Source organism: Emys orbicularis, chromosome 1, assembly GCF_028017835.1.
Source record: "Emys orbicularis isolate rEmyOrb1 chromosome 1, rEmyOrb1.hap1, whole genome shotgun sequence".
NCBI lineage: Eukaryota > Metazoa > Chordata > Testudines > Emydidae > Emys > Emys orbicularis.
Window position 1 is genome coordinate 341,026,862 of NC_088683.1, and position 21,208 is coordinate 341,048,069.

At 45.3% G+C, this 21,208-nt stretch overlaps 1 protein-coding gene across 1 annotated transcript in view; it reads left to right on the plus strand.

Moving 5' to 3' along the window:
* Positions 1 to 3,369, plus strand: part of MAML2 (mastermind like transcriptional coactivator 2) — a 280,479-nt gene extending 277,110 nt beyond the window's left edge. The window contains exon 5 of the mRNA XM_065423660.1: positions 2,390 to 3,369. Coding sequence (XP_065279732.1) covers positions 2,390 to 3,369 — 980 coding nt within the window. The remainder of the gene's footprint in view (positions 1 to 2,389) is intronic.
* The last annotated feature ends 17,839 nt before the right edge of the window (positions 3,370 to 21,208 follow it).

Below are 21,208 nucleotides of genomic sequence, written 5' to 3' on the forward strand. Positions count from 1 at the left end.
TTAGCCCAACCAGCCACGTAGGGATTTAGTTGCTTCCAGGTGGGGCTGGGTTGACTTGTTCTCCCTTACAGGAGCCTGTCACAGGTAGGTTGGTCCCTGGAGGGCCAGCTCCCATGACAGTGACCCAGAAAGAATAGAACCCAGTTTGTCTGTGCTGTATTATCACCTGAAGTGCAACCAAGAGTGAAAACGCCATCAGTTCTTGCAATTTGATTGGGCATCTTGTGATATTTGTTTTTGTTTTTTCTTAAAGCCCCAACTCCTGGAGTCCCATGATTAACTGAGACTCTGCTTTTATTTAAAAAAGAATAACTTTCTAGCCCTCGTAGTTGTGGAGAAAAGTTTGGACATGTGACCCAAATGCACCCTAAAACTCAAAAATCAGAAGACAAAAATAACCCAAATGTTTGTTTTTTTTAATCTCACAAATGTTATGCCAGCCTCATGACACTTTGGGGCCTGACTCCTTATTTTTGAAGGTTTGGACTTGGCAATACCAGAATCCTAGAAATGTAGAGCTGGAAAGGACCTCAAGAGGTCAGCAAGTCCATCCCCCCTATGCCAAAGCAGGATTGAGTATACTGTTATTCTGTCCCTCAAGTCACTAGCAATGATTGAATATACACAGGGAGCAGAGCAGCTTTTCTGAGTACAACAGGAGACAGGGCTTTGCTACGAGCTTGCAGGGAAACCACCAGATGGACTGATTAGGAAACTGTTGCACAAGGGAGCAGCAGCTGGGAATCTGTTGCTTGTTTCTGGGAATAGCTGTGCTCAAGTAATGGAAGAAGGGAAACAGCTCAGAACAGCAAGAAGTTAAATGAAATACTGTGGAGACACCGAGAGACATTATTAAGCATTGCATTCCTGGGCTCTTTTCCTCTATAATACAATAAACCCCAGGACAATGGCAGGTGAACCCGGCAATAAATTCTCCTCAGTACCACTGTGTCCCTTGGTGTCTAAGCACTGGATATGTTGTCTGGACAACACTGTTATGAAAGAAATTTCTTCCCATCTGGAAGAAATTAGAGTGAAAAATATTTTGGTTTAAAATATAAGGATAAAAATAGTAACACAAAGAAAGAGGAAACTTTGCCTATTGGAGGAGATATGGAAGCAAGGTCCTGCGCACATCTGACTTGTAACGATCTCCTGGGAAGGCACTTGAGTTGGGGGGTGGTAGTACTCGGGGTTGTTAAAGAGCTGGCATGTTCCACCCGAGGAATGGCTTCAGACCAGCAGTAAGTGAAGTGATTCTGTAAATCTATGAAGGCTCCTTTATTTAACCTGGTAACAGAGTCCCAATTCTCCTCTTACGTTAATTCCATCTCTGTGTAATTCCATTGATTTCAGAGGAGCTATTCTTCATTTACACTGGTGCTAATGAGAAAAGAATCAGGCCCCAGGTCTTCTTTGGTACTACTGACAAATGTTACCATATTTCAAATAAACAGTAGGGAAGAAATGAATTGTTAGTGCAGTCAAAGTTGGAGATTAATTAATGAGGTTAGTGACTCAGCACTGATAGTTACTTTGGTTCCAAAAGTATAGTGCAGCCCAGTGGCCTACTGATAGCACTCTTTGAGACTAGGTGCCCTGGTAGAACCAGGCTGAATTCTCCCAGTCTCTCATACTCCTAGGGCTGCTCCTGCTGTTGAAGTTCAGTCATGTTGGTTTGGAATATATAACTGTATTATAAGGCCATGTCTAGGAACCAGACCGAGGGAAGCTTGTGAAGGGGTTGAAAAATGGGTGAAGATAATTAGTTTCTTGCTGATTGTGGCCCACGGCACAGATTGTGGCCCAGATACAGAGGCACAGGGATGGTGAGTATATATCCCTATTTTACATATAGAGAAACTCAGAATGGTTAAGTGACTTGACCAAAGTCACACAGGGAATCAGCGGCAGAATGAATAAGAAATCCGAAGTCCTGATCCCTGCTCTGCTGTGCTCTAATCACTTAAGTATACTGCCTCCCATACTTAGTGTTGTATCACCGTGAAAATACAGTAAATTCCTCTCTCCTCAGCAGTGGTTGTCAATTTTATTGCCAAGGACCTTTTTTTGGTGTTTCTAATGTTTGGAAGGAGAAGTATTGCAGACTACTGATACTGCAGTCAAGGATTATGTATCTGACCCAGCTCCCGCTTAAGTTAATGGAGAGACCACCACTGGCTTCAATGGAAGTTGGATCTGGTCTTTCTTTGGTTCATATGCATTTTGTAGACCTCGCCAACCAGTAACGTTTTCATCAGTCCACCAAGGGCAACATACACCATTTGAGAGCTTATGCTATAGGGAAACTAGATTTTAACCTACTGTACATTTTAATGAAACAATTATCAATACAGACCTTTGTTTGTGTTTTCTTTTCGTTTTCTAGGTGCTTCTCCGGCAGTGAGTATGAGCTCCAGTCTGTCTTTATCAAATCCTATTTCAACTCATAGCATTTTGTCACAGAATTCTAGCCTTTTGTCAACTCCCCATGGAACCAGAATGCCTTCTATTTCAGCAGCCCGGAACATGGGCTGTTACGGAAACATTCCTTGCAATCCACCAAGCTCATACAACGTGACGTCAGGAATGAACCAAGTGCAGCAACACAGAAACCAAAACCAAATCATAACCAGTCAAAATAACCTCATGATGTCTCGCCAGCCAGCCCTGGCACAAGGAAACAACGTAACAGCTTTTGGGACTGGGTCAGCAGTTAACTCTCAGCAAGTGAGAGCAGGTTTAAACCACGGAGCGACAGGTCTCCCAGCACAAAGACCATCGAATGTGATGATCACTCCCAGTGCTGCTGCTCAGAACTGGGCCCCTCCAGAGGCAGCAACAAAGCAGCAGGATGCACTGAAACCTACTGGAGTTCGTTTCCCAACGAGCTCTCCATATCCTAACCAGTCTCTGCAGCGCTCCATAGGCAACCCGCAGTTTCCTCAGCATGCTATGGCACCTCCAAACCAATTAACAACAGCAGTGCAAATGAGACCTCCTCTAAACCAAATGAACCAAACAATAAACGGACAACCTGTTGGGTCACTAAGAGGTTTAAGTGTAGGAGCTAGCCAGATCAGAGCACAGACTGTGCCTAACTTGAATCACCCAGGAACAAGTATGACACCACCATCATCCCTGCCGTCAACCAGTTTTACATCTACCAACCAAAACTCTAGGGCTTACCAAGGAACTGACCATGGGAATGACTTAGCCTTTGACTTTCTTAACCAGCATGGTGACAATATAGGGCCTGCACTCAACAGTGATTCAGACTTTATAGACTCTTTATTGAAAACAGAGCCTGGTAATGATGACTGGATGAAAGACATCAACCTTGACGAAATCTTGGGGAACCACTCATAAGAGACAATGCCGATGATAAAACATACATGCTCTAAGTACTAAGAGGCAGGATTGACTATAGCTCTCTCTTTAAAGTCCAACAATCTGCTTTATTAATTTACTCTCCAGTGGTTGGGCTGTTTAAGAACCAATGGTTTAAAATAAGGATCCAAGTGGAGAGATTGCTCTGTTTGAAGAGATGGTCTAAGAACAAAATCTGATTCTAAATCTTACCCCAGATGAAAGTATAATGTAGGGTGATAGTTATAGTTGTCAAGCTAAAAACAGATGAGGGGGTTTATGGCCAACACATTAGAAGTGCACCTGTTGTTCTCATGGGAGCTGTCTGCATTTGGCTTAGGATGTTGTATAACATGCATTCTGCAAACAGAGGTCCTGAACGGTGTGCAGATCATGAAACTTCATGTCTCAGATGCAAGTGGCCACCTCACTATGGGCTTGACTCCATGCAGTCCGGAGCAAAGAGCTCAGTGCTCTCCACTCTCATTGAGAGTACTCAGTGCCTCCCAAAATCAGGCCCTCTGTACAACTAATTCTTGTATGTTATAAAAATTGTTTACTTCTACATTGTAGAAACTCTCATTTTTCCTTTCAATTGATTTCATTTTAAACCACCTAACTTGTGTAGAAAAGGGCAAGTGGTTCCTTTCAAGGAAGGAGGAAAGCGGTTTGTGTGAGACACACCCCAGAGTGGTCGCTAGCTTTTACTCTCTCTCCTGGGATTTGGTTTGTTGTAACAAGGGGAGGCTGTTTCTCCAATAGGTAACGAGTTCGGTGTAGTTTCTGGTGTAAATATGCCATCAGCCATTCCAAAGTTCAAGGGCCAAATTCTGCTCACTTGCTTGCACAGATGGTGCCAGTGACTTGAATGGACATCTTGAGTGAGATAGAGGTGGAAGATTTGGCCCCAAAAGAATACTTCCCCACTCCGTATCTGAGTTCCACATGTACCCAGCTATTTGCTTCATCCTTGCTCAAGCGCTGGGATATATGTGCGTATGGGAAGACTTCCATTTTGATTCAGTCTGACAACATGCAGCGTGACTCCTGTGGAGAATATCCGTAGCTCTCTCATTCACCAGGTCGAGGGAGTCAGAAGAGAGACACGCTTGAGCACTAAAAGTGCTGATGACGGTTTGATAGATGCTCACTGTGGGCCAGATTCCAATCCCTTTACTCAGGTTGAGTCGACCCTTGCTCTCTGAGTTGTCCCTCTGAAACCCAGCTGTATAGCTGATGTATTGAAATAAATGGGACTACTTGCAGAGTGAGATACCCTTCAGCCAGAGTCAGGGCCGGCTCCAGGCACCAGCTTGCCAAGCAGGTGCTTGGGGCGGCCACTCCGGAGAGGGGCGGCAGGTCCAACTATTCGGCGTTAATTCGGCAGACGGTCCCTCACTCCCGCTCGGAGTGAAGGACCTCCCGCCGAATTGCTGCCGCAGATCGCGATCGCGGCTTTTTTTTTTTTTTTTTTTTTTGCGCCGCTTGGTGCGGCAAAAACCCTGAAGCCGGCCCTGGCCAGAGTCAAGGTACCAGAATCCGGCCATACAAACTAGTTAATTCACAGCCTGGTTAAAATAATGAGGAGTCAGACTAACATGGCTACCCCTCTGAAACCTGACAGCCTGGTTACTCTCCCAGTCACTCTCCTAGCAGGAGGATGAGGGAAGGGATTCTGCCAGCAAGGTGAGAAAGATGTTGCTTGCGCTGATGTGGTGAGGATCCTTCAAGAGGTTGTCTGAGTCAGATAAGGCTAGGGAATATAGAGCCCATTTGCAGATGCCTGGAGATGACTGGAAACATATTGCTTCAAAAGGTATCACTATACCACCATTACAGGTTTTAATTGATCCATCATTTCTTTGTGGAGAAGTTCCTTCTTGAGGACTCCTGGCATATACACACACAAGAGCAGCAGCTTCAGCGCCCTTGGAGAGGGGGCAACATGTTCCCACAATGCACTTGCCCAGCTGTGCTGGCCGGGGCAGGTGGGGTCAGAGCCATGGTCCTATCCTGGCCTCTCCCCCTTTCAGACACCACGAAGGTGAAATGGAGGTGGGTGAGGAGGAAACTTCTCTACACACCTCCCTGCCTTATGTGCTTGTGCAGAGCCTGGCCAGAGTCTTACTCTGAGCAATCAGGTATGACTCCAAGAAGGAGAGCTGCTTTGGGATGGTGGAGAGGGGAAGACATGCATGGCACAAGAGGTGGTGATGTCTGGAGGGATTTATCTCCAAGGAGACTCAGATCAGCAGCCTCTTCACACCTTTAGAAAAGGTGCGTCAGCCTCCCAGTGCAGGGGGCCAGGGCTCTGACTACATTTCTAACCCGCCCAGACACTCCCTTTCTGGAATGCTCCGCACTGCCAGAACCAATAGCCGCTCTCCCCCAACCACATCCCTTGGGCTCAGGGAGCAGGGCTGCCTCCTCTATCCGATCACTAAGGAATGGAAGGGTAGATATTACTTAGCCCAAAAAACAAAACAACTTTTCAGCACAAGTCACGTAACGTCCCACCTTGATTTAGAGAGAAGCAATATGGACATATGGGAGTAGAGCGATACCAGGGGTCTGAGCCTGCGCTGCCTGGCACCTGTAGAAATCAGGAACAGTTCCATTTCTGTAATGGAGTTACACCAGTTTAAATCAGGTGTAGGATCAAAATCAGCCCACCTCTGTCACCCATACACAGTGTCAATGAGCTGGTCAGCAGCGATGTTAAAGCTCTTGCATGAGTGAGTGATTTCCTGTTCAACAGTGGCTGAGTATGCACTCCTCCTTCATTGCTCTTATCACAAGCCCTGAGCAAGTGGGCTGCTAACCACCTAACACAGCATATGTACTCATGTGCCTCTGCTGTCCAATAGCAAGGAGCCCCCTACCACAGCCCTGACTCAGGCAAAACTTGCATTTTTTTCCTGAACATTGAAGACCAGATCCTCAGCTGGTGTAAATGGGAACAGCTGAGAATCTGCCCCAAACACTACAAGATTTGGCCCTCAGCCTAATCCAGCATCCGTTGAAGTTAATGGGAATCTTTCCATTGATGGCCAGCATTGGATAAGGCCCTTAATTGAGTCTAAATTCTGTCACAATTGTATTAAACAATGTATATTTTAAATAAATTTAAACTCACATGCAGCAAAGGCCATTTACTGTCCTGTTAAGATATACACGTGACATTTTAAATGTGAGCTTATGAATGACTTTTGTGACCAAAACTTGAAACCAGTCTCAGTTCTTAAGAACCCCGGTCTCTTTAAAACAATCTCTCTTTCTGTAACAATGGCTGCATGCACTACCCTTATATTATATTTTTCACCCTAGACCAGGAGCTCTTTGCAGTATTTGGTTGTAAATATAAAGATTTATTTGTTTTGTAAACTTTTGTAAAAACAAGAAATTAATAATAATATTTTGGTAGGAATAATAAAATCATATTCTTTGGGTTATATTTATATATATGTGAAATAAATATACTATCTACAAAGTTGTATTTTATACAAAAAGTAAATGGTTACCTTTTGTATTCTAATATACAAAGTTTTGTATGGTATGATTGCTTATTTTCATCCTCAGACTTAAACATTGGGTTGTGGGGGAGGACAGAATGGGACCTTTGGGATCTTTCCATTGATTTCCATTGATTTCAAGTGGCTTTGGATCAAGCCTTTAAAAATACTTCAGATACATTCAAATCTGAAGCTCTCCTGAAACCTCAATATGAAAACATTCCAGGTTTCAACACTTTTTTTATTGTAGCTTTTGGGGTTTTTTATATGTAACTGTCATGTCCTTGTTGCATGTATGTCTGCTTTATACTTTCTCATATTATAAAACAGTATTTCTCTATACAAACTGAAAGGAAAAATTGCTGTACATAAATGTTTGTGTTTTATGCATTTTTACATGTGGCTGTATATACCTCCTAGTACTATGCAGTGACACTTATTCGACTCCATTTATTTTTCACCTAAACATTAATAGTATGTTTTTTTCAATAGCTATCAAAATTCCACCAAGTAAATCAATCAAAATGTTCTGGATGTCTCTTTCCTTAATGTGAATTTCATCATTAATGTCTATTTATTCAGATATTCATTTGTTTCATTAAATTACAGGAATATTTTGATAAAATGCATCCTACAAATTCTGTTTGCTAAGACTGACCATTTGAGAGGAAGATTTGATTTTTCTACAGGTTGAGGCAATATCTTCATTATTATAAATACATTAAACTTTACTGTAGTAATTATCACAACATTTTAAAACCTGGGTCACACTTTATATGAAGGCTCCATTCATAAATAGATTATAAGGCACTTATTATTAAGAGTTAATAAATGATTAATAGATTTTTTAGTAAAGGGTAAATTTATTGTTACAGAGCTTAGCTGGTCAATCATTTGCTTATGACCGTATATAATATCTTCCACTGGTGTGCTTATAACCATTTGTAAACACATACAACTCATGTTTATAACATACTTGTAGCATGTATTAATAATTTACTAATCCTTTATAAGCCTTTTATAAATGGAACCTTAATAGAAAGGTGTGACAAAAATCTGCATGTTTTGCGCTATTGGAATATGATTTGACATTTACATGAGTCAGAAATATCAGAGTACTAGAATATTTTAAATGGAACTAACATTTTTTCTCTTGAGTCTAAATTGTGTCTGTTAAGCAGTGATTCCCTTCTAGTTTGATTTAAATTCAGTATCCATGTATAATTACATGTTATCGTAATCTCAAAGAATTTCAACATGTACAAGATTATTTTGTATTGTGTGTGATTTCACATGGTTTAAAATATTAATCGTATCCTGGCTATTTTTAGAAGTTCCACAAGTTCTGTGGAATTGATTTCTTGGCAATGACAAACTTTTCATGCACTTCAGCTACTGTTTTAGTCTCTTGGTGGGTTATGAATTAGTTCCCATAAAATCAAGGCTAGTGGGCACCTGTTCTAAGGGGAAATGTTCAATGCCAGTTTCAGCAGAAGGATTTCTTGTGCCATTTCAGATTTGGGGATTAGTCAAGGCTTTCTGCCTCTTACACACTACACTGCTGCCCAACATACCAGGCCTGTGGGTCAAGACACATAGGGTGAGTTTATCCACTTATACGCAAGGGCCAACACAAAGCATATTAACTCCTTGAGTCCCATTTACGGCCTCTACATGGGGTAAGTGGGACCGAAGTAGTTCATAAGTCTTGTCCCAGCACTGCCAAATGTCACGCACCTTGCACAGTACTCATTCATTTTCCTACCCTCCTACAGAGCAACTGTGATTGCATACACAGCCACGGAAAAGCAATACATTCAAGGGACATGATACTGGCCTTTAAGGGTCCGAGGTGGGAGAGTAGCAGCTCATATTGCCCAGAAAGGAGCAGGCCAAGGAGTGAGAGCTGCCCCCAGCTAGTGAAGGCCCCCCGACTGCTTCAGCCCAAATCCTCCGACTCCCCTTCTCAGCCCTGCACCCCCACCACACTATTCCAGCCATTCTGACCCGACCCCCGTGTCCCTGCCCCCAAACTCACCCCAACCCCCTAGCTCCAGTCACGTGAGCTTCCATGCTTCTGCCTGCCCAATCCTCCAGCCCCCACACTGCTCCAGATACCTTGACCCCCATATTATTATTCCTGACCTTCCCTGCTCCTCCAACATTTTTGCACCACTCCCCTCTACTCCAGTTACTCAGTTGTGGGCTGCTGCCCCCCAAAAATTGCTCCTGCCCCCCCACTGCCTTAAAATTGCTACTGCTCTAATGTCCATCCCCACCTAAGTCTATGGGGATGGCCCAGTGGCCTTTCCATTCTCCCCTCTGGTGTGGTCTGGGAGTGATCGGCTGCTCCAGCCTCATTCTATAAGGGATTGCCCCTGGGGCTCGCTGCCCCCCAGTCCGTCAGGGAACACATCCCCTTGTGCTGGCTGCGCTAATCAGCTCCTGCACTTAGCATCAGCTCCTGCACTTAGTTGGCTTGGGGAAGCCCTCTCCCTGCGCCCACCCCAATAGGATGGGAATTCCTTTGGGGGAAGTCTTTGGGGGGAGGAGCCTTTCCCGGGCTCTACTTTGCATGGCAAAGGCTGGGCCAACTCTCAGCCCCCTGCACATAGAATCAGGAATCCCTGTCCCCCACCTCTGTCCATTGGGAGGGGCCCAGCCCTTCCTGCCCCCTCCACCCCCTACTGCTATTGAGCCCTCACCATCACCACCACTGCCCCGGGGACAGACCTGTTGGCACAGGGAGGCTTTGCTTCCCCAATGGCTGTGCAGCCGGCTACAGAGTTCAAGGCATTCTTGCCCCAAGAGATCAGTCCCACCTCCACAGCCTCAAGCACCGTCTCCTCCCCTTGCAACCTTGTTCCACTCCAGAGCTGGCTTTCCAGCAACTGCTCCATCTGGCCAGGGGGAAGTGACGATGGCAACACATTCCCAGTATTCCTGAAGTCTGGCCCAGGGCTCCCTGGTTGGCCCCCAGGAGAGCAGCAGACACAGCGGCAGCAGCATCAGGATGCACAGATATTGGGGACACTCATTGACTTTTGGGGAGAGGGGTCGGTAGCTGCAATTGACTTTGTGGAGGGTGGGGGAGACTATGCAGCTACTTGTGACACGTCTGGCTAATGCAAAACCATCACCTGCTAGGCCCAGCCCCAGCTGTGAGAGAAGGTGGGAGGGAGAAGGGGTCTCAGGAACAGCCTGGTCCCTGGCTAGTGGGACAGTGACCTTCTGGGGGAGTAGGGTGACCAGATGTCCCGATTTTATAGGGACAGTCCCAATATTTGGGGCTGTGTCTTATATAGGTGCCTATTGCCCTCCACCACCTGTCCCGATTTTTCACACTTACTGTCTGGTCACCCTATGGGGGAGATTGGTGAGCTTTCATTCCTGGCAAGTAAAATCACACACGGAGCTCCACAAAATGTCCGAACAGGGCTGACCTTCATCCATGCAGCTGATTTGACTCGCAGTAACTGCTACTATTCCAGCACTTTAAAGAATGCCACCCTATCCCACTGTAATACTGACGCTACAGGGAAAAGCAACAAAGGGGGGGAAACTAGGATACTGTCAAAATAAAAGTCATATATGTTCTTAGCTTCCGTCCCTGTGTTACAAATAACATTGTGGATAATTAAAACTGAACGACTTTTAAAATTCTCAGTTGCTTTACACTGTTTATGCAGTTTGTTTCCTTTTTTGTGTGTTTTGCTCAGTTCGAGCAATGAAACTACAGGTCTGTTTCAGTTTTGTTTCTAGTCAGTTTTATTTCCTTGGTCCCAGGCACTGCCACAAAGCTGTTGTTTCTAGGATCACAATTCTGAAAAGGGAATGTTTAAATCCCCCAGTTTCTTTATTCTTTGCATTTTTAAGAGTCTCATGAAAATATTGTCATGTGCAGTGTAAAAACCATCATCTTTTTTTTAAAAAAAAAAATAAGAACCTGAATGTTTGGTGTAAGCCAAGTTGCTAGAGTCCCTATGATGCCAGCTCAATCAGACTCATAAACTTAAAGGCCAGAAGGGACCATCATGATCATCTAGTTTGACCTGTGAAGCCCAGGCCACATAACCTCACTCACTCACTCATTCCTGTAATCGGACCATAACTTGTGGCTCAGTTATTGAAGTCCTCAAATCTTGATTTAAAGACTTCAAGTTACAGAGAATTTACTATTTAGTTCAAACCGGCTAGTGACTCATTCCCCACACTGCAGAGGCAGGCAAAAAAAACCCCAGGGTCTCTGCCAATCTGTTCTGTGGGGTAAATTCCTTCCCAACCCCAAATAGGGTGATCAGTTAGGGTATGTCTACACTACGAAATTAGGTCAAATTTATTTAAGTTGACATTTAACCTCCGATTTTACAAAGTCAATGCTGCATGTCCCCACTAAGCACATTCCGTCAGCAGAGCGCATCCTCACTACCATGGCTAGCATCGACTCACGGAACGATGCACTGTGGGTAGCTATCCCACAGTTCCTGCTGCCGATTGGAATTCTAGGTTAGGATCCCAATGCGACAAAAACATTTTTGCGGGTTGTTTTGGGTACATGTCATCAGCCTTCCATGATGCACTTGCCTCCTCCCTTCCTCTGTCCCTGAAAGCAATGCAGACAATCATTTTCATGCCTAAGCCTGGGTTACCCATGCAGATGCTATAGCATGGCAAGCATGGACCCCACTCAGCTGTACACTGTTGTTGTGAGTGTCGGAAATAGCCGTGCTGGAAGCCATGGAATGGAGCAATTTGCACATGCTGGCGGCGGCAGCTGGGCTTGTTGACACAGTGGAACGCCACTTCTGGGCCCAGGAAACAAGCACAGACTGTTGGGACCGCATAGTTATGCAGGTATGGGATGAGGAGCAGTGGCTGCATAACTTTCGAATGTGTAAGGCCACTTTCATGGTACTTTGCAAATTGCTTTCTCCAGCCCTGAAGTGCAGAAATACCAAAATGAAACCTGCTTTGACAGTTGAGAAGCAAGTGGTGATAGCCCTGTGGAAGCTTGCAACACCAGATTACTACCAGTCAGTCGGGAAACAGTTTGGAGTGGGTAAATCTACCGTTGGGGCTGCTGTGATCCAAGTAGCCAGGGTAATCAATTCACTTCTGCTAAGAAGGGTAGTGACTCTGGGAAACATGCAGGATATAGTGGATGGCTTTGCCACGATGGGGTTCCCTAACTGTGGTGGGGCGATAGACGGAACGCACATCCCTATCTTGGCACCAGACCACCTTGCCAAAGAGTACATAAACTGCAAGGGGTACTTCTCAATGGTGTTGCAAGCACTAGTGGATCACAAGGGCCATTTCACTGACATCAGCATGGGATGGTCGGGAAAGGTACATGATGCGTGCATCTTTAGGAACTCCGGTTTCTTCAGAAAGCTACAAGAAGGAACTTTTTTCCCAGACCAGAAAATTACTGTTGGTGACATTGAAATGCCAATAGTTATCCTTGGATACCCAGCCTACCCCTTGCTCCCGTGGCTCATGAAGCCGTACACAGACAGAGTACACTGAACAGCAGTTCAAACATAGGCTAAGCAAGTGCAGAATGGTGGTAGAATGTGTCTTTGGACGTTTAAAGGGGCGCTGGCGCAGTTTACTCACTAGGTTAGACCTCAGTGAAACCAATATTCCCATTGTTGTTGCTGCTTGCTGTGTGCTCCATGATATCTGTGAAAGTAAAGGGGGAAAGTTTCTGGTGGGGTGGGGCCTTGAGTGAGATCACCTGGCTGCCAATTATGAGCAGCCAGACACCAGGGCAATAAGAAGAGCATATTGAGGTGCACTGCATCTCCGAGAGGCTTTGAAAGTCAGTTTAATGAATGACCCAACACTGATGTGACAGTTCTGTGTGTTGTTCCTTACCAAGCTGCCCCCTTTTTTGCATGTACTGCCCTGTAAACTAAACCCCCACCAATCACAGTGTGCACAATGAATAAAGAGCCTCTTGTCCTCAATCCATGCATTTTTATTATGCTAGCAAAAACTGAACAGAGACAGCAATGAATAGCAAAATAACCCGTGCCTGAGGGCCTGATAACACAAGGGGGGAGGTGCAAGCACATGTAGCTTATTACAATTGCATTGTCTAGCAGTCAAAGCTGTGGGAATGAGAGCCTTCTGCTCCATGAACCATCCCCTGAAGTTGAGTTCAAGGGATAACAGAGCTTCCCCTTCTCCCCTCCCCTGCATTCTAGGACGTCTGGGGGAGGAGGATATGGAACTTGGTGAGGAGGGCAGCTGGTTCCAGGGCTGGCCTTACCATGAGGCAAACTGAGGCGGCCGCTTCAGATGCCAGACTGTGGGGAGGTGCCACTAGGACCCAGAGTGTAGAAAATCATGTCTGCTGCTGGCGCATATGTATTCTCTCTGCTCTAGATGCACAGAGATGGTGGAGTGCTGTGCTGGAGGAAGGAGGGCACAAGAGACACAACAGGCAGGCAGGAGAAAAACTGAGAGGGAATAACAGAAAGCAGCAGGAGCTGCAGGGAGAGAGAGGAGAAGGAGCCTCTTATGTACCTCTCTAGCACCCCCAGGAGCCTGGACTGATTAACACCAGCTTCTCAGGGAGCTTCCTGTTTCCTGCTGCTTCCCTGAACCCACTTCAGGAGAACAGGCAGTCAACTGAAGTAGTAGGAGCCAGTTAGGCCCTTAAGATGCTGATATCTTCCCTCATTCAGGCCCTGCTACCAGCCTGCTTATTTGTCCCCTTGAACTGAGTGTTGAGAGCCACTATAGCTGGCACAGAGCAGCAATCATGAGTGAAAGAAGAAAACGCCCCTCTGGGGCAGCATTCAGAAAAAGAAAGAAAGCAAAGGAAGCTTTTCTATCTAAGCAGGAAGGAGCTCTCCTGAGATACATAGACACAAATGTTCACAGTGAGCCTTCTGGCCCCTGAGAGGATGTGAGTGGTGAGGAGATGCCTGATCTTCCAGTTAGTCAGAGTGCAGGTGACCTGGCAGCTACTGCAGCATCCATATCTCAATCTCAAATGGATGTAAGCATGCACATTCCTGAAGAAAAGTGTAGATCAGAGAAGAGTGTGGTGGAGGCGCAAGAAACAGCTGCTGATGAGTTTAGTTCCTTAAGTCTAGATGATCCAGGACTGTGGACCCACTTGAGCAGTAGCCTGAGGGACTTCCTTGTACTGCATGGGCCACAGCAAGTGAAAAACTTCATGTTCCTCCAAGACAATGAAAATAGAAGTTTCCATCCAACACATTACTGGAGTGAAATCCCCAGTCGTGACAAAGTGGAGAGGCCATGGCTTATGTACTCAGAAACCCAGAATGCTGCATACTGTTTCTGTTGCAAACTCTTCCAGTCTAATGTTCCAGCCACTTTGGATTCTACAGGAACAAAGGACTGGAAAAATCTGGCTAGAAATCTGGCATCAAGGGCAGTTTAGGTTGGACATTAAGAAAACCTTCCTAACTGTCAGGGTGGTTAAGCACTGGAATAAATTGCATAGGGAGGTTGTAGAATCTCCATCATTGGAGATTTTTAAGAGCAGGTTGGACAAACACCTCTCAGATATGGTCTAGATAATACTTAGTCCTGCCATGAGTGCAGGGGACTGGGTTAGATGACCTCTCGTCTGTTCCAGTCCTACATGTCTATGATCCTTCTGTTTGCTTAGTTTAGCATTTAGTGATGACTGAGAGTATGCAATAAAGAAGTGAAACCTACCTGTCCCTACCAAAAGCAAGACACTACATAGCCCTGCATTCAGATGGAAGATTAGTTCCAGAATTGCTACTTTACATTGTTTCCCAAGCATTCAACAGGTTATGCCTCCTCCCATCATATTATTAGAGCCTTTTATCACCAGAGCCAAGATTTTAAGAAAAGGGGAATCTAAAGTTAGGCGTCTAAGTCCATGCAGCTCAAAAGGGCACCATGTGGCCCCGAGTTATAACCTCAATATTTGGGTAGCAAAATACTCACCCTTCCTGTAATGAGACATTCTAGTGTGGACCTTGAGAAAAGCAAGGGCGATATGTCAAATAGTTTATGCTGTCCTTGCAAATATTAGCCCAAATGCCCCATTTGTGGGGTGGAACCTTAAAAAGAGGCTAACAGAGGGAGTTTGACTGGGATCTGTCCAAGAGGAGGTACGCTAAGTGCTGCATTAGGGGGGCTGTGTTGGTGAGTATCTGAGTGTCTGTTGCGAGGACAGTTTGTCAGTTTGACCGTGTGCTTGATTGTTTGAAAAGTGTGAATTGGGAGTGCTTTGTTCCAGGTATACCTTGAGTGGGCCTGACTGTTATAAAAAGGCAGTCAGCTGCAAACCAGCTGAGCGGCGAACAGAGGGAGTTTGACTGGGAGTTCACCTGGGTAGAGCCCACTGAGGCTTTCATCTTGCAGGCTTCTCTGAGTAGTTACTGCAACAGCTGGGGAAGCTCTTAGAAGGAAGGTAATATGGATGGTGAGCAATCCGCTGTTGTGACCTGCACAGGATGTGCCATGTTTGTCTTTCTTCCACAGGACAGAAGTGACTTTGTCTGTACAAAGTGCAAGCTGGTCTCCATATTGGAAGAGAAGGTTCAAGGTCTGGAGAAACAAGTATCGACCCTGCGTTGCATAAGAGAAAATGAAGATTTCCTGGACAGATGTCAGGATATACTTCTATGGGCACAACATAATCAGAGCAGGCTGTGCAGCGGGGACAGAAGGACGGTGAAGAAATTTGGCAGCATGTGACCGCCAGAAGAAGAAAGAGGAGCGTCCATGTACCAGCAATGCAGATACAGGTGAGCAACCGTTTTCATGTTCTCTCCACAGTACTAATGCGGAGAGTGGACTAGATGATACATCTGAGGGAAGGGAGCAGAAGGAGACTCCACTGATTGGAAGGCATGAGATGCACTGTCCTAGGGATGGGGGTTCCACGATCACCGCTCTCAAGAGAAGGAGGCGGATGGTGGTGGTCGGGGACTCCCTCCTCAGGGGGACTGAGTCATCTATCTGCCGTCCCGACCGGGAAAACCGAGAAGTCTGCTGTTTGCCAGGAGCTAGGATTCATGATGTGACGGAGAGACTGACGAGACTCATCAAGCCCTCGGATCGCTACCCCTTCCTGCTTCTCCACGTGGGCACCAATGATACTGCCAAGAATGACCTTGGATCACTGCAGACTACGTGGCTCTGGGAAAAAGGATAAAGGAGTTTGAGGTGCAAGTGGTGTTCTCATCCATCCTCCCTGTGGAAGGAAAAGGCCCGGGTAGAGACCGTCGAATCATGGGAGTCAACAAATGGCTACGCAGGTGGCGTCGGAGAGAAGACTTCGGATTCTTTGACCATGGGATGGTATTCCAAGAAGGAGGAGTGCTAGGCGGAGACGGGCTCCACTTAATAAAGAGAGGGAAGAGTATCTTTGCAAGCAGGCTGGCTAACCTAGTGAGGAGGGCTTTAAACTAGGTTCACCGGGGGAAGGAGACGAAAGCCCTAAGGTAAGTGGGGAAGTGGGATGCTGGGAGGAAGCATGAGCAGGAGAGCACAAGAGGGGAGGACTTCTGCCTCATACTGAGAAAGCAGGACGATCAGTGAGTTATCTTAAGTGCCTATACACAAATGCAAGAAGCCTGGGAAACAAGCAGGGAGAACTTGAAGTTCTGGCACAGTCAAGGAATTATAATGTGATAGGAATAACAGAGACTTGGTGGGATAACTCACATGACTGGAGTACTGTCATGGATGGATATAAACTGTTCAGGATGGACAGGCAGGGCAAAAAAGCATTGTATGGGGGGAGTTGCATTGTATGTAAAAGAGCAGTATGACTGCTCAGAGCTTTGGTATGAAACTTCAGAAAAACCTGAGAGACTCTGGATTAAGTTTAGCATTGTGAGCAACAAGGGTGATGTCGTAGTGGGAGTCTGCTATAGACCACCATACAAAGGGGATGAGGTGGACGAGGCTTTCTTCCAGCAACTAACTGAAGTTACTAGATCACAGACCCTGGTTCTCATGGGAGACTTCAATCACCCTGATATCTGCTGGGAGAGACTACAGCGGTGCACAGACAATCCAGGAAGTTTTTGGAAAGTGTAGCGGAAAATTTCCTGGTGCTACTAGGGGCAGAGCTCTTCTTCACCTGCTGCTCACAAACAGGGAAGAATCAGTAGGGGAAGCACAAGTGGATGGGAACCTGGGAGGCAGTGACCATGAGATGGTCGAGTTCAGGATCCTGACACAAGGAAGAAAGGAGAGCAGCAGAATACGGACCCTGGACTTCAGAAAAGCAGACTTTGACTCCCTCAGGGAACTGATGGGCAGGATCCCCTAGAAGAATAACATGAGGGGGAAAGGAGTCCAGGAGAGCTGGCTGTATTTTAAAGAATCCTTATTGAGGTTGCAGGAACATCCCGACGTGTAGAAAGAATAGTAAATATGGCAGGCGACCAGCTTGGCTTAACAGTGAAATCCTTGCTGATCTTAAACACAAAAAAAGAAACTTACAAGAAGTGGAAGCTTGGACAAATGACCAGGGAGGAGTATAAAAATATTGGTCAGGCATGGAGGAGTAAAATCAGGAAGGCCAAATCACACTTGGAGTTGCAGCTAGCAAGAGATGTTAAGAGTAACAAGAAGGGTTTCTTCAGGTATGTTAGCAACAAGAGGGTGGTCAAGGAAAGTGTGGGCCCCTTACTGAATGAGGGAGGCAACCTACTGACAGAGGATGTGGAAAAAGCTAATGTACTCAATGCTTTTTTTGCCTCTGTCTTCACGAACAAGGTCATCTCCCAGACTGGGAGCAGCACAGCATGGGGAGGAGGTGACCAGCCGTCTGTGGAGAAAGAAGTGGTTCAGGACTATTTAGAAAAGCTGGACGAGCACAAGTCCATGGGACCGGATGCACTGCATCCGAGGGTGCTAAAGGAGTCGGTGGATGTGATTGCAGAGCCATTGGCCATTATCTTTGACAACTCATGGTGATTGGGGGAGGTCCCGGATGACTGGAAAAAGGCTAATGTAGTGCCCATCTTTAAAAAAGGGAAGAAGGAGGATCCGGGGAACTACAGGCCAGTCAGCCTCACCTCAGTCCCTGGAGAAATCATGGAGCAGGTCCTCAAGGAATCAATTCTGAAGCACTTAGAGGAGAGGAAAGTGATCAGGAACAGTCAGCATGGATTCATCAAGGGTAATTCATGCCTGACTAACCTAATTGCCTTCTATGATGAGATAACTGGCTCTGTGGATGAGGGGAAAGCAGTGGACGTGTTATTCCTTGACTTTAGCAAAACTTTTGATATGATCTCCCACAGTATTCTTGCCAGCAAGTTAAAGAAGTATGGGCTGGATGAATGGACTATAAGGTGGACAGAAAACTGGCTAGATCGTCGGGTTCAACGGGTAGTGATCAATGGCTCCATGTCTAGTTGGCAGCCGGTATCAAGCGGAGTGCCCCAAGGGTCGGTCCTGGGGCCAGTTTTGTTCAATATTTTCATTAATGATCTGGAGGATGGCATGGACTGCACCCTCAGAAAGTTTGCAGATGGCACTAAACTGGGAGGAGTGGTAGATACACTGGAGGGTAGGGATAGGATACAGAGGGACCTAGACAAATTAGAGGATTGGGCCAAAAGAAATCTGATGAGGTTCAACAAGGACAAGTGCAGAGTCCTGCACTTAGGACGGAAGAATCCCATGCACTGCTACGGATTAGGGACCAAATGGCTAGGCAGCAGTTCTGCGGAAAAGGACCGAGGGGTTACAGTGGATGAGAAGCTGGATATGAGTCAACAGTGTGCCCTTTTTGCCAAGAAGGCTAACGGCATTTTGGGCTGTATAAGTAGGAGCATTGTCAGCAGATCGAGGGACGTAATTGTTCCCCTCTATTCGACATTGGTGAGGCCTCATCTGAAGTACTGTGTCCAGTTTTGGGCCCCACACTACAAGAAGGATGTGGAAAAAAAGTCCAGCAGAGGGCAACAAAAATGATTAGGGGGCTGGAGGACATGACTTATGAGGAGAGACTGAGGGAACTGGGATTGTTTAGTCTGCAGAAGAGAAGAATGAGGTGGGATTTGATATCTGCTTTCAACTACCTGAAAGGGGGTTCCAAAGAGGATGTATCTAGACTGTTCTCAGTGGTAGCAGATGACAGAACAAGGAGTAATGGTCTCAAGTTGCAGTGGGGGAGGTTTAGGTTGGATATTAGGAAAACCTTTTTCACTAGGAGAGTGGTGAAGCACTGGAATGGGTTACCTAGGGAGGTGGTGGAATCTCCTTCCTTAGAGGTTTTTAAGGTCAGGCTTGACAAAGCCCTGGCTGGGATGATTTAGTTGGGGATTGGTCCTGCTTTGAGCAGGGGGTTGGACTAGATGACCTCCTGAGGTCCCTTCCAACCCTGATATTCTATGATTCTAAGATTCTAAAAGCAGAATTGGGCCCTAGCTACATCCTCTCTGGTGTTTACAACTTTTGTTTAGCAAAAATTAATATTTCAGTGTCACAATTTTGGAGAAAAGACAGAGCAAATAGATTCAGATTGAATCATAGAATCATTGGTGCAAGATGGTTTTGTAATTTATGAACCAATGTATAATAAGGAAGTCTTAAAACATTTTCCTTTGTTCATTGATGTCATAGTTTGAATGCAGTCGTTCTACTTCCAAACTACAAAAATACTGCTGGAGTCATGAGCGCATTCTGTCCATGCTGTTCTACTGCTGCCTTAGTTCTCTTCTTTATATACATATAAGATGAACATAAGAAAACTACTATTCATACCTTCGTGAAAAAGAGTTTTTTATTCAAAGTTTCCCCTTTGTGTTAAAGTGACCAAGGCACATTGGTTAATCATTGGTACGATCAGGAGGTCTGAGGGATGCCTAAATCCAGTCCTGAGCATGTCTAAATTGATGTCTTTGTTCATTTCACAAAACCAAACAAGAGTAGTTTGTGTGAGGATTAAATATCTGCAATTCAATCCAGATGACTGCTTTATTATGTAAAAAACATCCCACTCCACACCTCCCAGAAAGATAGTCACCACGGAAAGAAGTATTACAGGCTTCTGTTCAGATCTGATGAAGCTGCAAACCTAAAAGAAGAGTTAGAGGAAGACATACAGCTTCTAAAGAACCAGGCTTAAAAGTGTGTGAGTGCAATGTGCTTTTGTGGATATTTAAAAGATTAGTGAAGAATTAACTATTTGGCTTTCTTCGCTGTTCAATACAACTTCAAAGCTGTTGGATGATAGTAAAATAACTATTTTCCTTTTTAAATCCAGGATCTGGAAAGATTGAACCATTTTAAAAAAAAGACTCTTGGAAAATGCATACATGATCTGCAGATCTACACATGGATGTGTCAGACATTCCTTTTTGTATGTATTTTAAAAATCTCCATCGTATTATCTGAGCATGTGGGCTGGCAATGTACAACACTAATGAACAAACCCCACCATGGACAAAAAGCCAGCTCAAAGCTTCCCTCTGGAAAAGGTCAAGGAACATCGCAATCTCCAAAAGAAACCAGAGTGGCTTTGTTGCTACTTTCTCAATAACTTTTTCTAAACAGGATGGCTAGAATCAGAACATTCTGATAGTGAGATTGTCAGCTCCATCTTGAGTGAAGGCCTAACCAAAGGCCACTTGAGCAAAGATAGCACCTTGGCCTACAAAGGAAAGAGTTGACAATCTCCAAAACACGGAGCCCCATACCTCTCAACAGATTTAACCAGCCCAGATAGCTGAGGGTCCAATTTGCAGGTCAGAAACTGTAGTTCTCCCAGCACATCTACAGCTTTAGCCTTTAACAAGGCAGACTGGTGGAAACTAAATCAGAAAAGACATGGAGTGAGCATCCATGCTGTACCTCTAAGGTGGCTTTTAAGACACGTTTGTGCCCTCTCAATCCTACGCTGCTCTGCAGAACTTAGACTAGCCCTGAGTCCTGGTCTAAGTTATGGCAGACTCCGTCCTGAGCCCAGTCCCAGAGCTGCAGAGATTCCAGGCAGTGCGATATATATATATATATATATATATATATATATATATATATATATATATATATATATATATATATATATATATATATATATATATATATCCACAGCCCCACCCTCAGCATATACCAAGGGCTTCTGATGGGGTCACGTATGGTTGTTTGCTACAGTGTCTGCACTGGGGAAATTCTCTCCCAGCCAGAACTGGGATTTTAGGGCACATTTACACCTTGTACTCAGTGTAAAAGAGGCAGTGTGTGTGTGAGACTCTCTCCCATTGTATTTCTTCCTCCTCTCCCCCTCCACAACCTCTCAAAAAGCTCTGCTACTACTGTAGCAGTCCATTTGGTCTGGATCC